This window comes from Drosophila simulans, chromosome 2L, assembly GCF_016746395.2.
Source record: "Drosophila simulans strain w501 chromosome 2L, Prin_Dsim_3.1, whole genome shotgun sequence".
NCBI lineage: Eukaryota > Metazoa > Arthropoda > Insecta > Diptera > Drosophilidae > Drosophila > Drosophila simulans.
The window spans coordinates 1,289,077-1,309,731 of record NC_052520.2 but is presented as its reverse complement, the minus strand read 5'-3'; the positions used below and the strand labels follow the sequence as shown (position 1 = coordinate 1,309,731).

At 43.3% G+C, this 20,655-nt stretch overlaps 1 protein-coding gene across 2 annotated transcripts in view; it reads right to left on the bottom strand.

Annotated features, from left to right (window-relative positions):
- The window catches only part of LOC6730562 (roundabout homolog 2), a 39,981-nt gene extending 19,908 nt beyond the window's left edge, over window positions 1-20,073 (bottom strand). For both annotated transcript variants that reach the window (XM_039292958.2, XR_006541694.1), the window contains exons 1-2: window positions 19,489-20,073; window positions 2,784-2,977 (exon numbers count right to left, since the gene is read on the bottom strand). In XM_039292958.2, coding sequence (XP_039148892.1) covers window positions 2,784-2,977; window positions 19,489-19,543 — 249 coding nt within the window. In that variant the 5' untranslated portion in view covers window positions 19,544-20,073. The remainder of the gene's footprint in view (window positions 1-2,783; window positions 2,978-19,488) is intronic.
- Window positions 20,074-20,655: the final 582 nt, after the last annotated feature.

Below are 20,655 nucleotides of genomic sequence, written 5' to 3'. Positions count from 1 at the left end.
AACTGGAAAGTGAACTATATTTAACTAGTTTCTTTGATTAGATATTTTGATTTCTGATCTGATGCACGGATGTAGCATTAAATGCATGGTTCGCGTATAAAAAACTACTTTCGCAGAATAACCCATTGCCGTTTTCGTGACCGGAAGAGTGACTCCTTGAGAACTCAGCACGAGTGCCAGCTTTAAGGACTTTCCACCAGATGATGTGCGGAAAGTGCTGCTCACGACTACACGCACACTTGGGCACACACACGCAGACATTTGTTTCCCCTGCACGAGTGTGTGTGTGTTTCCCCGACTTTTCTTTGATTCTGCCTTTTTTCCCCCATTTTCCTGTCGTGGAGTTACGTAAATTATTGTCTGTCTTGCCATCGCTCGCTCCTCCGTGTCACTTCTCACTACGCTTCCAGCGTGCTGCTCCTATTTTTTTGGGGCAAAACTCCATCTCTCCCGCAAATATACACATTGTACATGCTTTTGTATTTTATTGCATATTCCCTATTCGCCTGTACATTTTTCCGACCATACTCCGCTTGCCTTCAGCACTTAAAGCCCCTGAATGGAAGAGGAAAACTTTATTTTCGCCCCCTAAATTAAAGAGGGATTTTCCTTTCAGCTCCCTCTGTTTGGAGGCGCCACATTCGATAGTGTTGCACACTTTCTGCCCATCTCGTTCGCAACTGGGCTCCATCGTTATAGCAATAATGTCTGGTTGAAGTTTCCTTCGAAGTGGTCTGGCACTTATAAGTAAGATGAATGTCCTTTTCGGGGAGTTGGAGGCTGCCGGAATTAGAATTTAAATTATGCCTCTGGGGAGCAATGAAATGATGTGAAGTATATTTGTTCTGGGTCTGTGAAACATTTACGCAGGGTTTCATATGCCGGAACAGTGGTAAATAAAGTAACAAGAAAGGTCAGGGACCTTCCAAAAAGTTATTAAATTCTAGAAAGTAGGCCTTGGTTTCCATTACTTTAACTTTTGGAACATAGGGATTTCAGAACTAAATAGTATCCATGGGAAAGGCGGGCAAAGTTACCATTGCCACTAACGTGCCTCAGCGAAGGCAAAGGACACATTAGATGGCAGGATGTGGTGCCAGGACACCCGTGGAATTAATTCATTTAAAAGTCGTTAGGAGAGCGCAGCAAAAAGCGATGGCACAGAGACATTTCGCAGGCATCAGCGGAAGCCGGAGTCTGGAAATGCCAGAGGCAATGGCTGAAGGAAAATGCTCAAATCCCTTTTTGCACTTAAGTGATAAACAAATACAGTGGCATGCGGCAAGCACAAATACAGAACCATAAGCGCCCAGACACCCAGGCAGATCGAGTGTGAAAAGTGGCAAGCTCAGAGTGCCTCCGCATCCCCAGTCCGCTGCAGCCTGCACCCAGAATCCTGAGTTCTGAGTTCTGAATCCTGAATCCCGAATCCTCTATCCCGAATCCCCGCTCCATCCAGCCCAAATCCCCATCCCACGCAGCGGAGGCTGCGATTCCAACTGCATCATCAGCATAATCAACGCGGCTCCCGTTGGCTTTTTGCGTCGTAAATTTGCTGAGTGCTCTGCTCAGCTCAGCGAAGAGTCCGTGGCCAGGGAGTCACTCGTAGCAGTCACTCATACTTGCTGCACTGAGAGAAATATCTTGCATATGAAGAACATACGATATACGATACAAATGTGTAAAAATTGTCCCACAGTCGAATTTGTGACTGTTCCGAACTTCTGTTCACCTAAACTAACCACTAGAATCACTTTCTGAACGTTTCACAAAAAATTAATTTTTTCAAAATTTTTGAATTTTGGAAAGGGGTAACATCATGATTTTTTGCGAAAAATGGCCAAAAAATAAAGTTTTTAGGCGTGAATGCAGTTCGATTGCGAATTTTAATACGAGTTCAACAATGTATTACATTCCATCCTCAGAAGTTTTCTATGAAAGTTATGAACAAAATAATACGATTTTAATCGCGAAATATCAGAATTTTGAGTATTGGTATTTCTCTCAGTGTTCAGCCATCCCAGTTCCTCCCAATCAGAGCTCATCAGGCTGCAACTGACTTTTGCTGGCTCCGCTTCCACCGGCTTCCGTTACGTCTTTATTTGTCTGTCTGCCTTTCTCCGCTTTCCCGCTTTTCCGACTTTCCCCGCTTAATGTTTGTTTACCTTGCGTTAATGAAGTTGTTGCCCAGCGAAGACCGAACAATTTTTCTGCAAAAATATTTTTGCAGCTTGCCGCCAAATGATACGAACGGAAAAAGTTGGCCGACAAAGGAGAGTTAAAAATAAAAGCAATTAGTTTGCTCGTCACTCAACAGATGGCCTGGCAAAATGAATATTTTTTAAGCAACTCGCAGGATCTTCCTTTACTCCTTCATTCCATTGTCTCTTTCATTATGAATGAAAGCATGGAACTCAACTGAAATAATAATTATGCATGCAAATAGAACAAGAGGACGAACTGAAGTGAAGAAAATCCAAGCTGGCGAAATAATGTAAATACAGCACAGGCCAGTTGGCTAGGAACATGGTCATTCTGACTTTGAAGGAAGTTCCTCATTGGAAGGATAACTATTGAGCACATTGTAGTTATTCTCTTGATTATATAAATCAGAATCAATCATTTTGAATTAACAAATTTGTGCCTTCTAAAGAAAATGGGATTTAGTGCTAAGGATACTTTTCCATAAATACCACAATCATTCACGTTCCACATCCAGGTATCCCAATTTCCATTTACCCCCTGGCTGCACTTAACCTTTTCAATTTTCCACCGCCGCTTACCTTGAGGAAAAACAATCCGCCGGCTGGCAGGGTGATGCGGTGGGAGCCCGGCAGGATCTTCAGGGGCACCCCATCCTTGTACCACTGGATGGTGGGCGTGGGGCTGCCCTCGGCTTTGCAATTAAGCGTGGCTGGCTCGTGTCGCGGCACTGTCGTATCTATGGGATGCTCCACTATCCGCGGCGGATGGGATCCTGAAAGAAGAGGACACAGAGGTGGATATGAAAGGAATGTGGAATATATATGTATCAAATGGGGGAAGGCCCCTTCCGGTTTCCGCTGCGTCATCATCGTCAGCGGTTTGTATAAATGCGAAAAGAAACGAAACGAAAAAATTAAAAAAAGAGCGAAAATCGCTCGTTGGCAAATGAAAACAATGTTAATGCGCATTGCCGTTGACGTTGCAAATGAAGTCGCAGCTGAAACTGCAGCAAATGGGGGCAGAGAGTTGGGGGCGTAGGACTTTCCGCTCAAAGGACTCAGTTCGGAATTAATTTGTTTAGATTTGCATATGCGGCAAAAGACCCGGCAGCTTAGCAGCTAAGTAGTTTTTTTTCTCTGCACATTTCACCCCTTTTTGTTTTGTTTTGCATAATGCAAACGCTGGGAAATTAACTGGGTGGAAAAGGTGGAAAAGGGCTGGGTTCATAGGTTAGATAAGCCAGGGATTAGCATAGTCTTTTGTTATTCCCCAACCTTCCCATTCAAAACTTTATTTGGAATCTTAAATGCCAGCGAAAAGGATTGAAAGAATACAATTTAAGCAGCTAAAGAGCAACTTTGGCCTAGAATTGCTGAATTTAAAATCGCGGTTAATCTGCAAATGGATGGCCATTGCGCCACTATTTCGCAATCTCAATTGCTCAAATTGATCGGAGCATTCTGCGATACTTTCCACCCCCGCAATCGAAAGAAAATCCATTTTCCACTCGCTTTCCACGCCCAACACCCCGACAAACCATTCAGGAACACTTGCGAAATCGCACAATCTTTATTTGCTAACCGCAGACCAACTCTCGAGTATTTGCTGCTAGCAATCTGTCAATGGCAAGGACATAAATTTCAATTTTCATGCCATATCTAAACAATTTGCTGTCACCCACAAACACTCGCCAAGCAAACGGAGCAAGATGCAAAACTTTATTCATATCGCAGCTCAAATCTATAAACGTATTTCTGTTACACTGAGAATAAGTGAAACTACAAGTTTGCCATCAGGATATTCAGGATATCTACACTACCTAATGCAATTTATTGAATCAATCGAATAAATCTTGAGGCATGATAACTAGATTTAAAAGGCTTAATCTAATCTATTCTGTAAATCTGTTAAATTTTTAGGTTTTTCTGCCAGTGCATGACTTTATATATCTATGCTGGCTACGCCGCGCGAAAATTGATATGTCAGAAAATGTTGGAATATTGAAACGTTATTTAATAAAAGGCAGTCGAGGCAGCATTTGTTGCTCTTCCAGTTTGTTGTCGATTGCAACACGACAACGACAGCAACAAACAGCTCGGGGCAAAAGTTGCATGTCATCCGGAGCGAGCAACAACAAAGCGGACAGACGTTGCACCCAGCAAGTCGCAAGTTGGAAATCGAATTCCGGATCGCAGTTCGGGGAAAATATTGTTGTTGGAAGGGGCGGGGGTGTTGGGTGCGCATAGACGTGTTGCATGTCCTGCCGCCAGGAGAACTTTCCACCCCCGTGGGGGAGCCAGGGGTCAACCAGCAAGACGGCATGTCAATGTTATTTCAACAACGAAAATGAAAATAAAACACTGGGCATGGAATGGAAATGGGAATGGAAATGGGAGTTATGGCAGTCGAAAAATCGACATGCAAGGACACCAAAAAAAATGCGAATGGTGAGGAAGTCTCAAAAAAGGAGGAAATATGAAATTCTAAATGAAAGAAAGCAGATAGAAGAAACGATCGCTGGATACCCTCTAATTGAGCAGATCCTTACAAACCCTTATAATACTCATAGGTATGTACTGTAAACTTTTGACAAACATTGTTGTTAAACTTAAAAACCTCTTTATATTAGTGGAGCACGTAAAACTCCCATTCCTTACACACATTTATTTCCACAAGTCCCAGAGCAAAGCGAACACAACTCGTGACCAAGTGTAAGCATTCAATGTGTCCGCTGAGCACAATTCGAGGGTTAAATGTCGCATGTGGGGTTGTCCAAAACCGAAAAAAAAAAGAAATGCGAAGGCAAGGGGCGTTGAGGGCGTGTTCACCACCGAAAGTTGCTCAACCAGGACATAATTTTTTTGGCCGCTTCTCCTGTTTGTGCATATCTTTGCTGACCAGGCACAAGGACCACGCCAGGACGAAAGTTGGCTTGTGCGGTTTGGGCCCTGCGGTGATGTTCAACACCTAAAAAAGGGTTCAAACGAATAGTTGGCGGTTGGGGGCTTTTGTTTTGATTCCGCTTCATTTTCCCCAAGCCCACCGAAAGGGCAGAGTAACTTTGGCGACTTGCAGCTGAATAATTCAATTAGTAAACAGGGCGAATTTGCCAACAGCAGCGATTGCAGCCGACCAGATGTGGCCCAGAGGCCTACTAATTTAGATTTAATTGCATGCCAAGGAAAGGAAAGTTGCACTCACATATACTCAGCACATATGCCCAGTACAACCATGCATATATGCATTTACGGCGCAGCTAAAACACGACGAAGAATGTAACGACATGGAAAATGCTAGAAATTTGCATAAAAGCAGCAAAGGCATTTGCCCAGCGCTTATGCAAAATGCATCAAATAGTGCTGTGTGTAGTGCATTTGGTGGAGGGGCGATGGTTTTCTGGAGTAAGCAACTAAAATCCAGTTCCCCAGGACTCCGGGAGCAAGCAGTCCGGACTCGGGGCCAAGACGTTGTCGAAATGCCCGAAGAAATTGCTGGGAAAACGTTTCGCCAAACTGGGTTTCACTTAACAAGCAAAATATTTGCTGCAATTTCCTTAAACATTTTCTTTCCTTTTGGCAGACAGTGGAAATAGTGGGGTATTCTCGGGGCATGTGTGTGTGTGTATATGATAACACACATTTGCTTGGGTGGGCACCGCCAACTGAAGTGGGTATAGACGAATATATTCAATAAATACATCTTAAGTAAATATTTATACCTTTATTTGCTATAATGAACTATGTAAAGTGATACCCTAGTTCGAAACTGGTTGCATTATTCTAAGGGTTTTGAGTAAATACAAGGGTATTCAAACTTCTCCTTTCTTTCACAGCTTTTTCCAGCGATTCCTTCCCTTGTTGTTTGTGGCACTGCATAGTTTGTTGCCGTCGCTGGCGGGTCAAAAACAAAGGCAAGGAGCTGCTCCCAGGAGCTGCACCACTCCCCAGCTCCTGCCCCAAAAAGTGCGAGTCCCTTCAGCGCCTTTGCAAGTTGCTTATGTGTTGCATACTTCAAGGGGCAGCCTGCTTTAGCTGCTTTTGCATCATCAATCAAAGGCAGCCCGTATGTGTGGCGGCAGGAGGCGACTCCTTATCCCCATTGTTGTTTTAATTATAGCCCCGCTCTGAGACTTGCTAATTGTTTTAGTAGCGTACTTTTCGACATACAGCCCTTGTTGCAATCGTTCTTGTTGCTGCCTCCGACTAAGGAACTATGTTAGTTGGGCCCTCCCACACTGCGTCCCTCGTCCTTGCCGGCTAAGTAAAGTAGAACGGCCAATGCAATAATTAAATTTTGCTATAATTTACGTGAAAAGCAGCAGACACAGCAACAGCTGCTTGGAAAATGTGTCTTGTAGGGAGCCAAGGCAGGCAGCACTAACGGATGGGTGTCAGTGGGGCATTTAGCGATGGAGGAGCTCTCCAAATTGGACTGAATATGTATATTTAATATGTATATTCATGTTCATCCTCCTAAATTAAGTCTGTCATGCAGGCGCTGGAGGAAAAGGCTCTTACCAGAGAAGCAATATAATTAAGTAGAGGATTTTGCAGCTGGGGAAGGTGGCTTGTACGTGGAAATATTTTAGATAAATTTATTAAGAATCTTCCATCGCTCTAACCAAATACGAAACATACTGACTCCATTTCGAGTCTGAAAATACCACGTACAATTCCACCATATATTTCGTATGTAAATTCGCAATGAAACAACGAAAAGGGCCAAGTTTTTGTGAACATTTGCCACCGGCAGGAACCAGGAAAAAACCACCGTCCACAAAAAGTGAGTAAAATTAAACTTTTGTAAACGCCTCGTGTTCGTGTGCCGCAAATTGTTTCCGGGGATGTTGTCGAGAGTTCTTTGGTTGTTCTTGTTTAGTTATGAATCATAACGACGCACACCCATCGTTATAACAACGGCAGAAACAACCCGAAACAACCATAAATTGTACCATTTTACTCCTCCAATCGCAGACAAGGGTGTTTGGGTGTTTGGCCATGACTCACTTCATTTAACTTGGTTTTCTATTGTATTTTTTTTTTTTCATTCTGCGGGGTGTGGTGAAGTGACACTTCTTCTAATTGTTCGTAACACCCCTCGAAGTGAGTTTTGACCAGTGAAACGTTCAAGAGTCATGATGCATTCGACAGCCCAGGAAAACTTCAATTTTTCCTGCCTTTTTTATTGCCAACTTTATTTATGCTTAGGCAACTTCGACTCGTGCATATAGAGTGCCAGCAGTATAAATAATTCAGGGCGCACGGGAGAGCTCACACATTTGCATTGAGAGCTGAGCAGAAAGTTTTGTGCCCCTTGGTAAATGCATTACAATGCTGCAAGGGGGGAGTACGGGGCACACAAAAATTTTGCAAATACTTGTGGCATATACACATGCACTGCGAGAAAAGAGTAAGGAATGAGCTTCATTCTGGGTCCGTCAATTCAGAATTCATGCAGCAGTGTCTATCTTGAAGGACTAAACATAAACTACAACATATTAAACAGTATGGCATATCAAATATGAAACTCCTTTTTTTCCAGTGCTTAGCTTTTACTGTCTTGTGCATATCTATTGCTGCTCCCACATGTGGGTTAGTTTGTCTACAGAGAATCATTGCCAGCTATTGCTCCACATTTTTCGGCAGGTCCCTTTTCCCGTTTTCCCCGAAAATAGCATGTGTCCAATATCTGGCATACATATGTATGAATTCAGGTAGATGCAACTGCACTTGGCTCGAGCTTTGGCTTCGGCTCCAGTTGGAGCCTTAACGGCAGCTTAGTCTCCAGCCAGGCATACCTGACACTGTGCCATCTGCAAAAACACACACTCAGCCTCATCCTGCCGCACAAACACATTCGTACATCCCACATCGCACATGGCAAATGCAAAGTTTTCACATTGAATTTTCCGGCGCAGCGCATCCGGTGACAAATCCTTGGACGGGCTTCCATGTCCTACGTGTGTTTGGGTGGATGGATGAAAGTGTCAGTTATCCCAGTTACAATTCCCAGTCAGATCTATCTGCTAAGAGTGAGCAGACTTTATTGCAAGGCTTGGATTCAAGCTGGAAATTCAGTGCGAGATTTGGGAAATTAAGGTAACGCTGTAAAGCAAAAAGGCACTGGAAATTGATTACTTGTTTCTAAATGAATTCCGGTTAAAGCTGTCCTTTAAATTCTTGCATAGCTTGCAGTTTTCTAAAGCGAATTCCCAAGAAACACAGCAAGAGTATTTTCAATTTTACCCCAGCTCAAGCTTAATTTCAGTGGCAGCAACTACTTTTTCGAGTTCGGAAACTTTGTCGAGCGTAAAATGTTACGAGGGGAATTCGCTTCGTTTTGTTTGGTCCAGAGCAGCCACAAGGATATACTTATTTGCACACGGGGACATTTGCAATTCCAGTTGGGTGATGGCTCATTAAGCAGGAGCCGCAGAGCTACAGGGCCAGGAGTCAAGGATCTGCCAGCTGTCAAGCTGCTGTGTCAAATGCTAATTAAAATCAAGCGCCATTCGCTTGTTCAAACACAAATCCCATCCGGGAACAGGTAAACTGAAACTGAAATCGGCGAGATCGGACGGACAGGAGACCGTGAACAGGCGCCATCATCATCATTATCCCTGTCATCGTCAACAGCAATCAAGATAAAAGATAAGTTAAATGCTGGGGGGCTTGGTATTGCTGTCTCACTTTGTCGCTTCGTTGTTTGTTTTGTAATAAAGTCCTGCCGGGTAACCACGCCCCTTCCCGCCCTTCTCCACCACGCAGCATCAAAGAAACTTGGGCTTTTTGGGGCTAGTGATTTGAACGCTTGATTGCTTTCAGTCAGGACGAAGGACGTGCCGAGCACCCAGGATATGGCACTCCACTCCATAACAGTGTGTTCATGTTAATTTCTATCTGCCTGATTGCCGAAGCTGCTCCTGCTCCTCCAGCAACACGTTCGCCTCATAATTTCGGAGTGAAAATTTTCAATTAAACTTAATTGCATTAAAAGCGAAGGGTTCAATCTGTCGTTATGCTCGTGGTCCTTGTCCCGGTCCTGTCCTCCGTTATCCTTGTTTTTTGTTGTGATAACGATTGGGAAAGTTCCATCCCCGCTTGGCTCCTTTCATTAGTTTTCACCCATCCCGGCTTTTTATGGTCTCTGAAACTTTTTATGCTGCAATGCGTTTGGTTTTTTGGCTTGGGGGCTGCAGAGAAGTTTTCCATTTTTGGGGTGTTTCGTGGCGACGGGCCTCTCTGAAATATGGGATAATTTAGTTTGGGCCCCGTTTTATGCCACTCATAAGTCATTAAGTTTTCCTGCCCGACGGAATATTATTTTGAATTGTTTTCGGTGGGCTGAAAATTCTGATTAAAATTCATGGCGACATTATTTTTGAGCTTAATGGCGGCATGAAACCAAATTAATATAAATAAAAAGAAAACGAGTTGTGTGTTTTTTATTATTCATACTTCAATATATACTTATAACAACTCTGAGTATCGCTTTTAATGCATTTGCATTATTCGGTCTTATCAATATCAATGCATCGCGATAAAAAGCCGTATTTCAAACCACTCTCGTAATTTAACATCCCGATGAATAAATAGTAGCCGGTAAAAAATGATTCCCTAGAAACACAGGCACTAGACTTGTAAAGCCCTCGAAAGAGACAGCTAAAAACGTGAGAAGGGAGAAGTCCTTCTTCGGTATTGGAATCCGTTTCGACACCTCCGCAGTGCCCACAAAAAGGACTTCCACTCAATCTAAGCGTTGGGCAAACATTTTTGCCGCACTTCTGGATTTTTTCTCCTTTTTTGTTCCTGTGTAAATTGCAACGCATAAATCTTTGTGACAAACAGACGAAAGCGAGCGGCAGATGAGGAGAATGAAGGACAGACACTCAGAAACACAATAGAAGTGACGCGACAGCCATTTTTCAAAAACAAAACATGCATCACAAAACGATCCAGCACACAAAAAACACGGACGAGGAGGAAAATCTGCAAGAATTGGAATGAGAATTGTGCGCAGGAGGAGCATTCCGAAAAAACACTTGATGTAGTAGAATGGGGATTTGGGGCCCGGAGAAGAGAGAACGCATGATTGTCTTAATGGCTTCGACATGTTTGCAAAACGACTGTCAAAAGCAGGCAATGCGGACTGGCAATGGCATTGGGCTGGTCGACCAAGATGGAAATGGAAAGGAGCTGATGGAGCTGAGGCTGAATCCGAACCAGAAGCTGAGGCTGAGGCTGGTAGCCGGCAAAGGCGTCATCACAACCACATCCTCCACCGCCAGGACATGGCATCAAATCACAGAATCTGGCGTTCACAGTTCCGCTTCAGTCACTCAAAGTCTGCTCTACCCATCGATTCTGGGCTGTGTCTTTTCGATTTCTCGCTCGTCTTCGCTTTGCCCATCTGCAGCTGCTAAATCGGTTAGAGATGGGAGTCGAACCTACTTTAATCGATTTTTAAATTTAACCCAAGTTGAATACCGCTAGAAGGACCAAATGTTAGTATGTACAGTGGGAAAATGAAGTTAAAACTATTATTCTGCTTAACCAATTATTATCTTTATGTACACCGAAACGTTGAAGTAATGAAGTGATACTTCAAGTTCTAATAATTATGTAAATCGAGCTGTCAACCCAGCGTGACACGATGTCATCGTTATTTGCAACACACTTGTGGTTGTCATCTGTCTTGGCTGCCTTTCCCTCAACTCATTTTTCGGCATCTCTTGCATCACAAATCTATGTTCTGACAGCAAAGTCACTCAGTCATGCAGCCGAATACTTGGTGCGCCTCAAGCCAGGAACCATCCAAATACCGAATGTCTCCCGCATAAAGTTTTTTCCCCAAACAAAAAAACACGCAGAAAACACCAGGCCAAGCGAAACCCAATCGCACACTTAGACATGTTCGGCCTGGCGGGCCTATCTGCACGTTGCAAATTGAATTTTTCACCTGAATGCATTGCGTCGAGGTGGGTGGTGGGAGTAGCGGTAAGGGGGAAGCAGAGGAGGTGGAGCATGTCTGCATGTGTAATTATCGTTATCGATATCGCTCATACGCCCAGTTGGCTGCCAGTGCTGCTGACAAACTCTGACAAGTTGCGTTAAACTGTTGGCGTGGGGCAGGCATTTAACCCTCGTTAAGCAAAATCGAAATTAACGCCGCCACATTCGTCCTCATCCTCGGCCATGTGAAAAAGGACACTTTTAATGCTCCCCTGCCTGCGCTGCCTGTTTTGAGCTCTGCCTATGAAGTTATTAAAAGTAAATTAGGGTTGCTAACCAGCAGAAACCGAAACCGAAACCAGTTTTCCTCCTTTCTCATGGGTGGGTGGATATATCTGTAGCCCACCCACGCTCCTTTCACCTCCCATTCCTTTATCCTTTTTCGGTGTTTAGGGTTGCGTGCCTTTGACGCATTTCAGGTTGCTTTTGTTTTGCTTCTGTTGTGTCTGCGACTGGTTTCGCCTCGGGTTCCCAGGGTCCTTGTTGTGTTTTCTGCTTAGCTTAATTGTCAACAGGGGAATTTTTAAAACTATGCCATAGTTTTCGGGGACCTATGCTGCTAACTTTCAATTATTTTCAGATTTGTTAAATGAAGACATACGGCGGCATGCAAGACATGTCCTGTAAAATTGATTTTTAATTGGCAGGGTACTTTAAGTGGGCTATGTGTCAATCATCGTCTGCTTGAAAATGCAATTGGGTTATGTGGCTCTATGAATAATTCAGAAGTTAAGGTTAACCGACCTGAAGTAGGTTAGCGAATTGGATTTAATGGTGATTTGAAAGGACCTGTCCATATTTGAGATGTTTTTGATCAATACTCGATGTATATGATTGGACAAAGGTTTAATACAAGAGAAAATTTTAACTTTATTTTAAGATAAGGCTTACAATAAAGCTAGCATGCTCGAAATATCCCACGGTATCTCATCCGAATGATTTCCCAACCAATCAGTCACCAAATTGAGGAGTGTGCATAAGATTGTGTCCTGACAAAGCCGCAGAAAGGAGGCGGATAGGCGTGGCACAAGCACACACACACATACGCAGGGAAAACACAGCGGCACACCTTTGAAGTGCAACAGAGAGCCGCGAGCCAAAGTTGAAAAGTGCGCTTGTTAACATTCCTTAATTGCTGTTGTTGTCACTGCCGCGAGGTAGTCTCCTGCTGTGCAGTGAAAGAGAGGGGCAGCAAGGTGCAAGAGAGAGGGGCTGACTGGTGTGAAAGGGACAGGCACAAGTATCCCCGGCAAGGATGTCGACGGCGACAATGACGAGTGCAATTATACAAAAACTACTTAGGCGCGCATCCTGGCTGTCAGGAAAGGCAGGCAGTAAAGGAAAAATCGGGGGAGCGGGAAAGTTCGAGTGAAATAGACGCCAGCAGGCAGGGTGAAAGAGAGAGGCGATCGGAATAGCAGCTCCTGGCTCCCGTCGTTGCAACAAAATTGAAAGAAAATTCACTTTCGCGTTTGTAAATTTGTCAACATCCTTGAGAAAAGCAGCGGAGAATGAAGAAGAAAATAGCTCGGGGTGCTGGCGGTGACAAGTGCAGGATGCAGGCCACAATGCAATTTCAGTTAAGTCTCTTATAATAGGAAACTCAAGCACTTTGGCTCACAAACAGCAGGAGAAACGTTAACGGCAGCGGGAAACGGAACAGGAATGGGATAAAGCACTGACAGAATTTGTGTTACAATAGTAATAGATTATATTTTGTACTTCACAAAAATCTTTAATATTACTATGATGAACTCAAAATCCCCAAGCTGTTTATAGTGAACAATATGTAAGGCACTCAATATCCTTTTTATAGTCTCGAAAAACATACTTTTCTCGCAGTGCATTGTCAGTCATTGTGTTGCCTAACTACATTTGTCACTAAGTCAATAAGCGCATTGTGCCTAAATGCACATAAAATAAAGCCTACAATGGAGAGCCGAGCAAAGCCATGAAACGAGCCAGGACCTAAGAACCTAAAAGGAAGCCGGGGAGGTAAAAGGACCTATCTGGGAGGAAGGATCTATCTCATGTGCTGCCGACAAAGCCGATTTATGCCCAATTGGATTTGCTGCTAAGAGCCACAATTCATGTTTTTATGACCGGATGCCTATTACCCGAAAACCCAGAAACGGAGCGAAAGTTGTGCCCTCTTCTTTTTAATAAATATAAAATGTCCTGACTGCCTGCCATACAAAAGGTAAGTCAACAAAAGAGCGGAATGGAATGGAATGCTTGGCTTAGGCCATTGATAAGCAGCTTGGACTTGGGTCAGCAGGCATGTCCTTTTCATTCCATTTCTTTTCTTTTCTTCGCTCATATCAACAATATCCCTGTCGTCGGCCTTTCATTCGATTTGCTTGTTAAAAAGCTCAAATTTTATGGCCTCCCCCGTACTCCTTGGCTGGGGCAACAAGTCCGTTTATCGATTCGCCGGGAAAGGACAATGAAATGGGCCCGGCTACAATCTGCTGTCCTGGCAATTTTCGGGCGTTCATCATCGGGCAGCTTTGACATTGATAAATTATGCAGACTACTCGGATATTTCCGGCGCAACAAATGGTGAAGTCGAACAGTGTGGCTGCGATTTTCCTCGGCGAAGTCAAAGGCAATGAGTTGGCAAAAATTATAAGTCATAAAAAGGCGGCAAAAGGGTTAACAAATGGCATTTCAAGTTTAAGTGCCCCAGAGATGAAGCCGCTTAAGGATTACGCTTGATAAGAGTTTTCGACTCAAAGTTTAATGGAGCTACAGATTTCCAGAGGGACATAAAACGTGGAGAATATTTAAGCAGTTTTGTCAGGAAAAGCTGCAAATATGTTAAATCGAAAAAATATTACTTAAATGTTACAATTTATTTCCCTTTCTTTAACACTCAACTAAAACTGTAATGGCCCCATTATTCATAAACTTGTGCGGCGAATGAAGTCCTTCAATTAAAAACTTCATTCTTGATTACTGCAGCTCCGTTTATTTAGCCAATCCAAATGCAACGAAGGGAAAACTTTTGTGCCCCCTTCAATTTGAGTTTGTCAGCTGCAGTCTCTGCCAGAAGCACTCCATTTTTTCCATTCCAGCCTTCCATTTGGTGCACTTGAAATTATAACCTACATTTAACATTTTCCGCACTCTGGCATACAAATAAAATGAGAAAATAGCTCCTTGTACAAAAGCTGCTTACGCCAACGCCCTGCACTTTTCATTCCTGGATCGACAACTTTGACATAATTGACTGCCAGGACACCAAAGGACCCAGAATGCGACGGGGAAAAAAGCCACGAAATAAATAAATAAAATAGCAACAACCCATAAACACTGCAAGTTCTTGAGCAGCTGAATGCAGGAATACAGGACATAAAAATCCACTAAAAACTCAGGAAAAGCGACTAAGAGCCGCACAGGAGGGCAGAATGGAAAACCACAATACATAAAGCTGGACGGGAAGGCGACGGACCCTGTCAAGCTGGCCACCGCCGACTATTTTCATAACAATTTGATTATATTATGAACTTAAGCATTTTTCTTCCGCTTTTTGGGGTCGTCATCTTCATTAGCACATTAAAATGTCAATGACACTTGGTCCGCAGGTCCGGAGACCCTTTTTCCGCCTTTTCCCGGCCAAAGGGTAAGTATTTGAAAAATGCGCGAGAAATGCGGACAACCAGTTGTTTGGCGGGATGGATGGCTGGCTGGTTGGGTGGGTTGATGGGATGGGATGGTATGGTGGAGCCCAGACATCATCACTGACCGCATGGCATTCTTATTTTTTCCACACTTTTTTCCGCCGCCCTCGCAGTGCTTTATGATTACTTGACGGCGCCGCAAACTGGCAGATTGGTGGAAATGTGGGAAATGGGGCTGGAAAATATCAAAGTTGTCATAAAAAATGTGCTCGACACTTGTTTACGTCGTCATATTCGGGCACTCTACTTTCGAGGGGATACAGTCAGTCGGTTGTCATGACTTTGGAAAAGGGTTGAACAAGCTGTTTGGCTAACTAAATATTATCGTTACAATAAATAATACTGTTAAAGAGAACGTTGCACATCCTACAAAAATTAGCAAAAACATTCTGAAATTAAACAATGTAGTTTGAATTCGTATCTATAATTTGACATTCTATTCTATTGGCTATTTTATTTTATAATACATGCTTTATATTTTCTTTAAATTAAGTTAAGCCAAGCTAAATTGGGTGAATTTTAAGCCCAATTTTATTATCCCCCCAAGCATAAGAACATTTTCTTTTTGACGCTTCTAGAGCATATAGCTGTATATTTGCGCTATAGTTTCATAAGCCATGGAAGTGATAGTATTGTTTTCGTGGCTTTGGCATGATAACCAATCCCACAACACGCTTTCCAACGAAAACTTCTCCGTTTCGCACCGAGAACATGAAAGTTTCGCCTTGTTTCATTATGGAAAGTACCCATGCTTTTGTTTCCGTGTTCTTGCCAGTGTTAATTTTTTCTCTCCTCCATTTTTAATGGGAAACTGGAGCACTTTAAAGTTTTGATGGCCTCCAAGCGCCTTGGCAGCTGCTTTAGAGCCACGTTTACTATGGCAATTCATTAGGCTCAATTGCCCCGCTCCGAGATGTTGTTATTTTCATTATTGTTTTTATGTTGTTGCAGTTTTCCGCTACCCGCTGTTCCTTTGTTGTTGCCCCAGTTCGGATAATAATGGAGTGAATTATGTTTTCCCATGGCAAACACTCGAGGCTCAGCGGGATATCTCAATGGAGGTGGGTGTGGGGTATAGGATTAGCATTGGCCGACACAAAACATGGACATCGACATCGAGAAATCGCTTAATTAAGTTAATCAAAATATGGCGATTATGGGGCTCGTTTTGAATGGTGTCCTGCATGTCCTTTGTGGCCATTGTTTGCCTAGTGCGTTTGCACCAGCAAGCAAATAAACAAGTGTCCTGTGTGTTTTTGTGCGCATCTCCTCTATTTGTATTATGACAGCCGTTCAATTGATGCTGAAATTAATTAAAATTTTCCCTCGCATGCTCATGTGCGGCTGTGTTTGTGTGCTTGCCACAGGACTATCTGCCTGAATTGTCCTTTGGCCCAAGGCTAAGATAAATTACAATTTGCCAGGACGTTGTGAATACAACTGGAAACTGGTAATTGCTTTGCATGGAAATTGTGTGTGTAACAGTAGGAGTTGGCTAAAATAAATATTCGACTAGCTAATGGGTTTTATACTAAGCCAAATATTTTTGCACAGCTTTGTTGTTTCATTTATCTAATTCGCTTGTAGTTTCAACTAATGTTAGTTATTTCTGCATGTTGATATACTCAATAAAACTGTGAACCCTCTCTTATTGAATTTTCCATAGATATGTAGAAATTTTTCCTAGTCAATTGCCACTGTGCTTGATAAACTGCCAAGTAAATACTGTATCTCTACCCGACTGGCTGTCAATTTCTCAAATATTTCTATATTTAATGGACTCCAAATTAATTCCATATTACTTTATTACTTGCCGACCGGGTCCTTCTCCCTGAAGGAATAAATACCTTCGTCCTTTCAATTAACTCGAGTCTGGCCAAATAATACCTATTCTCATGGCACCGAACCCGAAGTCGGAAAAGAGCAAAATTCGAGCAGGTCCTTTGAGTTTTTGGGCGGAAAGTCTTAAAGGCAGCCAGTGGGGTTCGTTCTAGCATCTAAAATAATTTAACCCTTTTTTCCCCTTCTTTAAAAGTAATTTAATGCCTCAGTTACGAGGGAAGCCCACACATTCCGCAGAGAGACGGCAAGTTCTCCCGTCTGCCATTGATGCCGCAGGCTAAGGGGCAAGAATAGATGCGGTGCTACATGGGGAATATTCCGTGGCACTTATCAAAGGCAGCAACAATTTAGGTTAAATACTCATTAATATTCCGGTCTGCCAAACTTTTTCCTACTTCGCCGTGCGGATGGCCCTGTGTTTTTGCCAAATAAATTTATGCCCTTTGCTTCGGTAGCCGCCAGGCACGAGGGCCAAATACAAGACAACCGATCCGAGTCCTTTCTCGAATCCCAGCCAAATAAATAAGCACACGCACATGGAGAGCGGAGCAGCACACAGGCAAAAACATACAGAAGAAATTAATTTTGCGTAGCCTACTTTCTTGAGACCAGGAGCAAAACAAGCGACCCAGCAATTTCCCGGGAAAATGATAATTGCCTGGTAACGCAGTCTACATAATGCATAATTTATAAATTAAGCAAACTTGGCCAAAGTTGGGAAACGAAAATTATGGCACACGAATTGGGCCAAAGGCTGTAACAGATATGGGAAAATATTGTATTTATATTTATAAATGAAGCTCGAAAAAGAACCATTACAATTAAAGGCTCTTAGTGAATTGTAATCCATATTTGGGTGCCCGAAAAAATCTGAAACTCAGACAGAATACAGAGGTACGATTAATTTACCCAAAAGAAGAATCTTTCGCCGAAAGTATTTAATTTTCTTTTATTGGATACACCGCACACACGCGGAAGGCAGCCAACCCACTAAAATGCCAATATATTTTTTGCTCGAAATTTATTGCATACTTTCGAGCGCAGCGAGGGAGCGAGCGAGAGGATCTGCGCGAGCGGGACGCCGATACAAGGACACGCGTGTTGTCGGGATTTATTTATTTACTCCTCCATATCCTTCATCCTGCATTGGCGGATTTTGTGCGCTGATAAAAATTTTGACATGCCAAACGAGGGGAGCAGCCGGGAAAAGAATTTCGGCGGGGGATAATGGAAAGCCCGAAGAGGATGTAACAACAAAATGACAGGATATTATTCAATTGAATTCGTTTACATGCATGAACTACATAATAAAAATGCCCTTAACCAAAAAAGGAGATCCAAGCGTAAAAAACGCAAATTGAACAGCGGCAACATGGCCGCACACACACACACACATGTGTACATACATACATATATGGGTGTGCTACCTCCGAAAAATATGAATAATCTTTTGTATCATTTGTGGCCGGGCTGAAATGCTTCTTTTTTTTGTGGGCCCACATTCATATGTACTTTTTGGGCCAAGTGTGGGAAGCCCCTTGTTAAATGCGCATATTTTATGCAACAAACACAGGCCGCTTGAGCCATGCCCCTGAGTACTCACTCGTATTCAGGCCCACGACTCGAATTCATACTCATTTCGCTTAGTTAGCCAGCCCGAGGGGAATCCCCGGCTTGTTTCTCGTTTCTTGGCAGAACATTTTCCACTAATTTGTTGGGCTGAAAGCAGCGGAAATTGTTTTGCGTCTGGCACAAAAGTTTTGCTCATACGAATTCCCATTTGATGGCAACAACTTAATGGTGAGATAAGCAAGAGTTATGAATTATAGTTGGCAAAAGTTTTCGGGAGGAAGTAATCAATGCATTACGCATAAGCATGTTTGGGCGGATGGAACGATTCGGGAAATGCCTTAAGATATCTGCGCCAGTTTAGGCCAATAAATGCAAATCAGGAAATATGCTAATCTGGCAACTAAAGTTTGGTAGCGATTAGGCAGGATGAGCAAGAGAGTGTAGATTTTATACGAAACAATGTTGCCACAATAACTCTACTACTTAGAATATTATGTGCGAAATGTTAATAACCGAATTATATTTCAGTCCATTCTTAGCTCATCTTGATTCAAAGTTTTAAGTCCAATTAAATTGCTTTGGTGGCTTCTTTAGCTATCACCACCGACTTTATCCACCTACTAATGCCGAGTATTTATGTATCTTTCTGGGACAAGTCTGACTCCGGAATGCGGATTCCCAGACAAGCCTACGTATCAATAAACCAGCATTCAGGTGAATCCATGCCTGACATCCAACATTCTGGCAAGCCTTTGGACGAGCCATTCAACACCTGTCGGCAATCATCATAAATATGCCCGGCTCCCAAAACATCTCGGCCAAGTGAGTCGGATGAGTTAAATGCAACTCATTACGGGATCGCAGAGCCATACAAATGTCGTGCATTCACGAGCTGGCACTTCTGTCTCTGTTGAGCAATTTTCTATGGAATATTTGCAATTGCAGGCCGGCTGAATTGCACTTGAATTGCACCCGTCTCCGCCTTTCATCCACATCCACATCCATATCCACCCACTCGGAGCCCAGAACCCAGAGCTTGTGGCAGCTGCACAAACAGAGAATGCCAGGCAAACGCAGGAGAGGATGGATGGATGGATGGCTGGACGGAAGGAAGGAAGGAAGTCCATGACCAGGATGGGTTTTTGCACCAGTTGTGTATTTTTATTCGAGCTTACCTTGTGCATGGGTCCACTTGAGCAGGAAAACGATGAATACGAAACGTAAATCCATTTTACAATTTTTTACAGTATTTCGCCTTAAGATAAACTGGCTAAAAAACCAGAGCACGAGCACTTATTTGCCCAGCCCAACTCCTGGCACACACACACAAATGCACACCGACACACACACGGGGGAGCGACTCCCGCAGGGATATAAAGATATATATGTATATATATCTATTCGAGTTGCTTGATTTTTACTCGACTTCCATTCGCACACTATTCGCTACACTTCCCCTGCAGTTTAGCAGTTAGCAGTTTACAATGTATTTTGCGGCCGCAGTGCTTCCGCTTCCTTTTGGCCAGGCCAAATTTGGCCAAAGTCTGGCCGTCGCATGTCCGTAGTGTCAATTAGCTGATTTCCGAGCAATTTCGCACTTCGTTTGTTTATGCTTGCTGCCAATCCAGTCGCCCACGAAGCTGGCCCAAACAACTGGGCACCAAAAAAGCTCGACACGCGCTCACTTTCAGCTCGATAACCGTTGGCGGCAGTAACCAAAACTCAACTGAACGGCGTCCCACGGCCAACTCGATATGGGGTTCCTTGGGATCCGGAGACCGGGAACAGTCCACAGCAATGTTCGCTGGGTGGTGAGTTCCGGCCTTCGGAGCAGCTCGGCCAGTTCGGAACTCGGGGAACTGGGGAAGTCGGAAGAGCAACTTTTCGGAGTAAATTCCTGCAGGCAAATCAGCTGTTTCAGCGGGGAAAGCTCGGTAAAACGAGGAGTAATAGAGTTTTGGATGATAAGGAACTACCATCATATAAGGGGCTTTATAAATTGGTTGTAATGTTATGTGTTTCCTTAATGTACAATTATATTAGTACATATTACAACAAAATGTCACCCCTTCTAATGCTAGCTTGGTGATTATATTCAATAAGGTTTTAAAAATATCCAAAAATAATTAAAAAATATAGAGATTCCTTCTCAACATTGTAGTTTCTGGTCCCAGCCAGGTTTGTTTATTATCACAGTTGCGAGCATAAACATTTGTTGCTAAATCCTGCCGGCAAAAGTGGTGAGTTTGCGCACTGGCCGAATAAACAACATTTTCGGAGTTACAACCGGAATTCCTTCGCTCTCTGAATGCTTACAACACTGTGAGAGAATGGTAGAATAT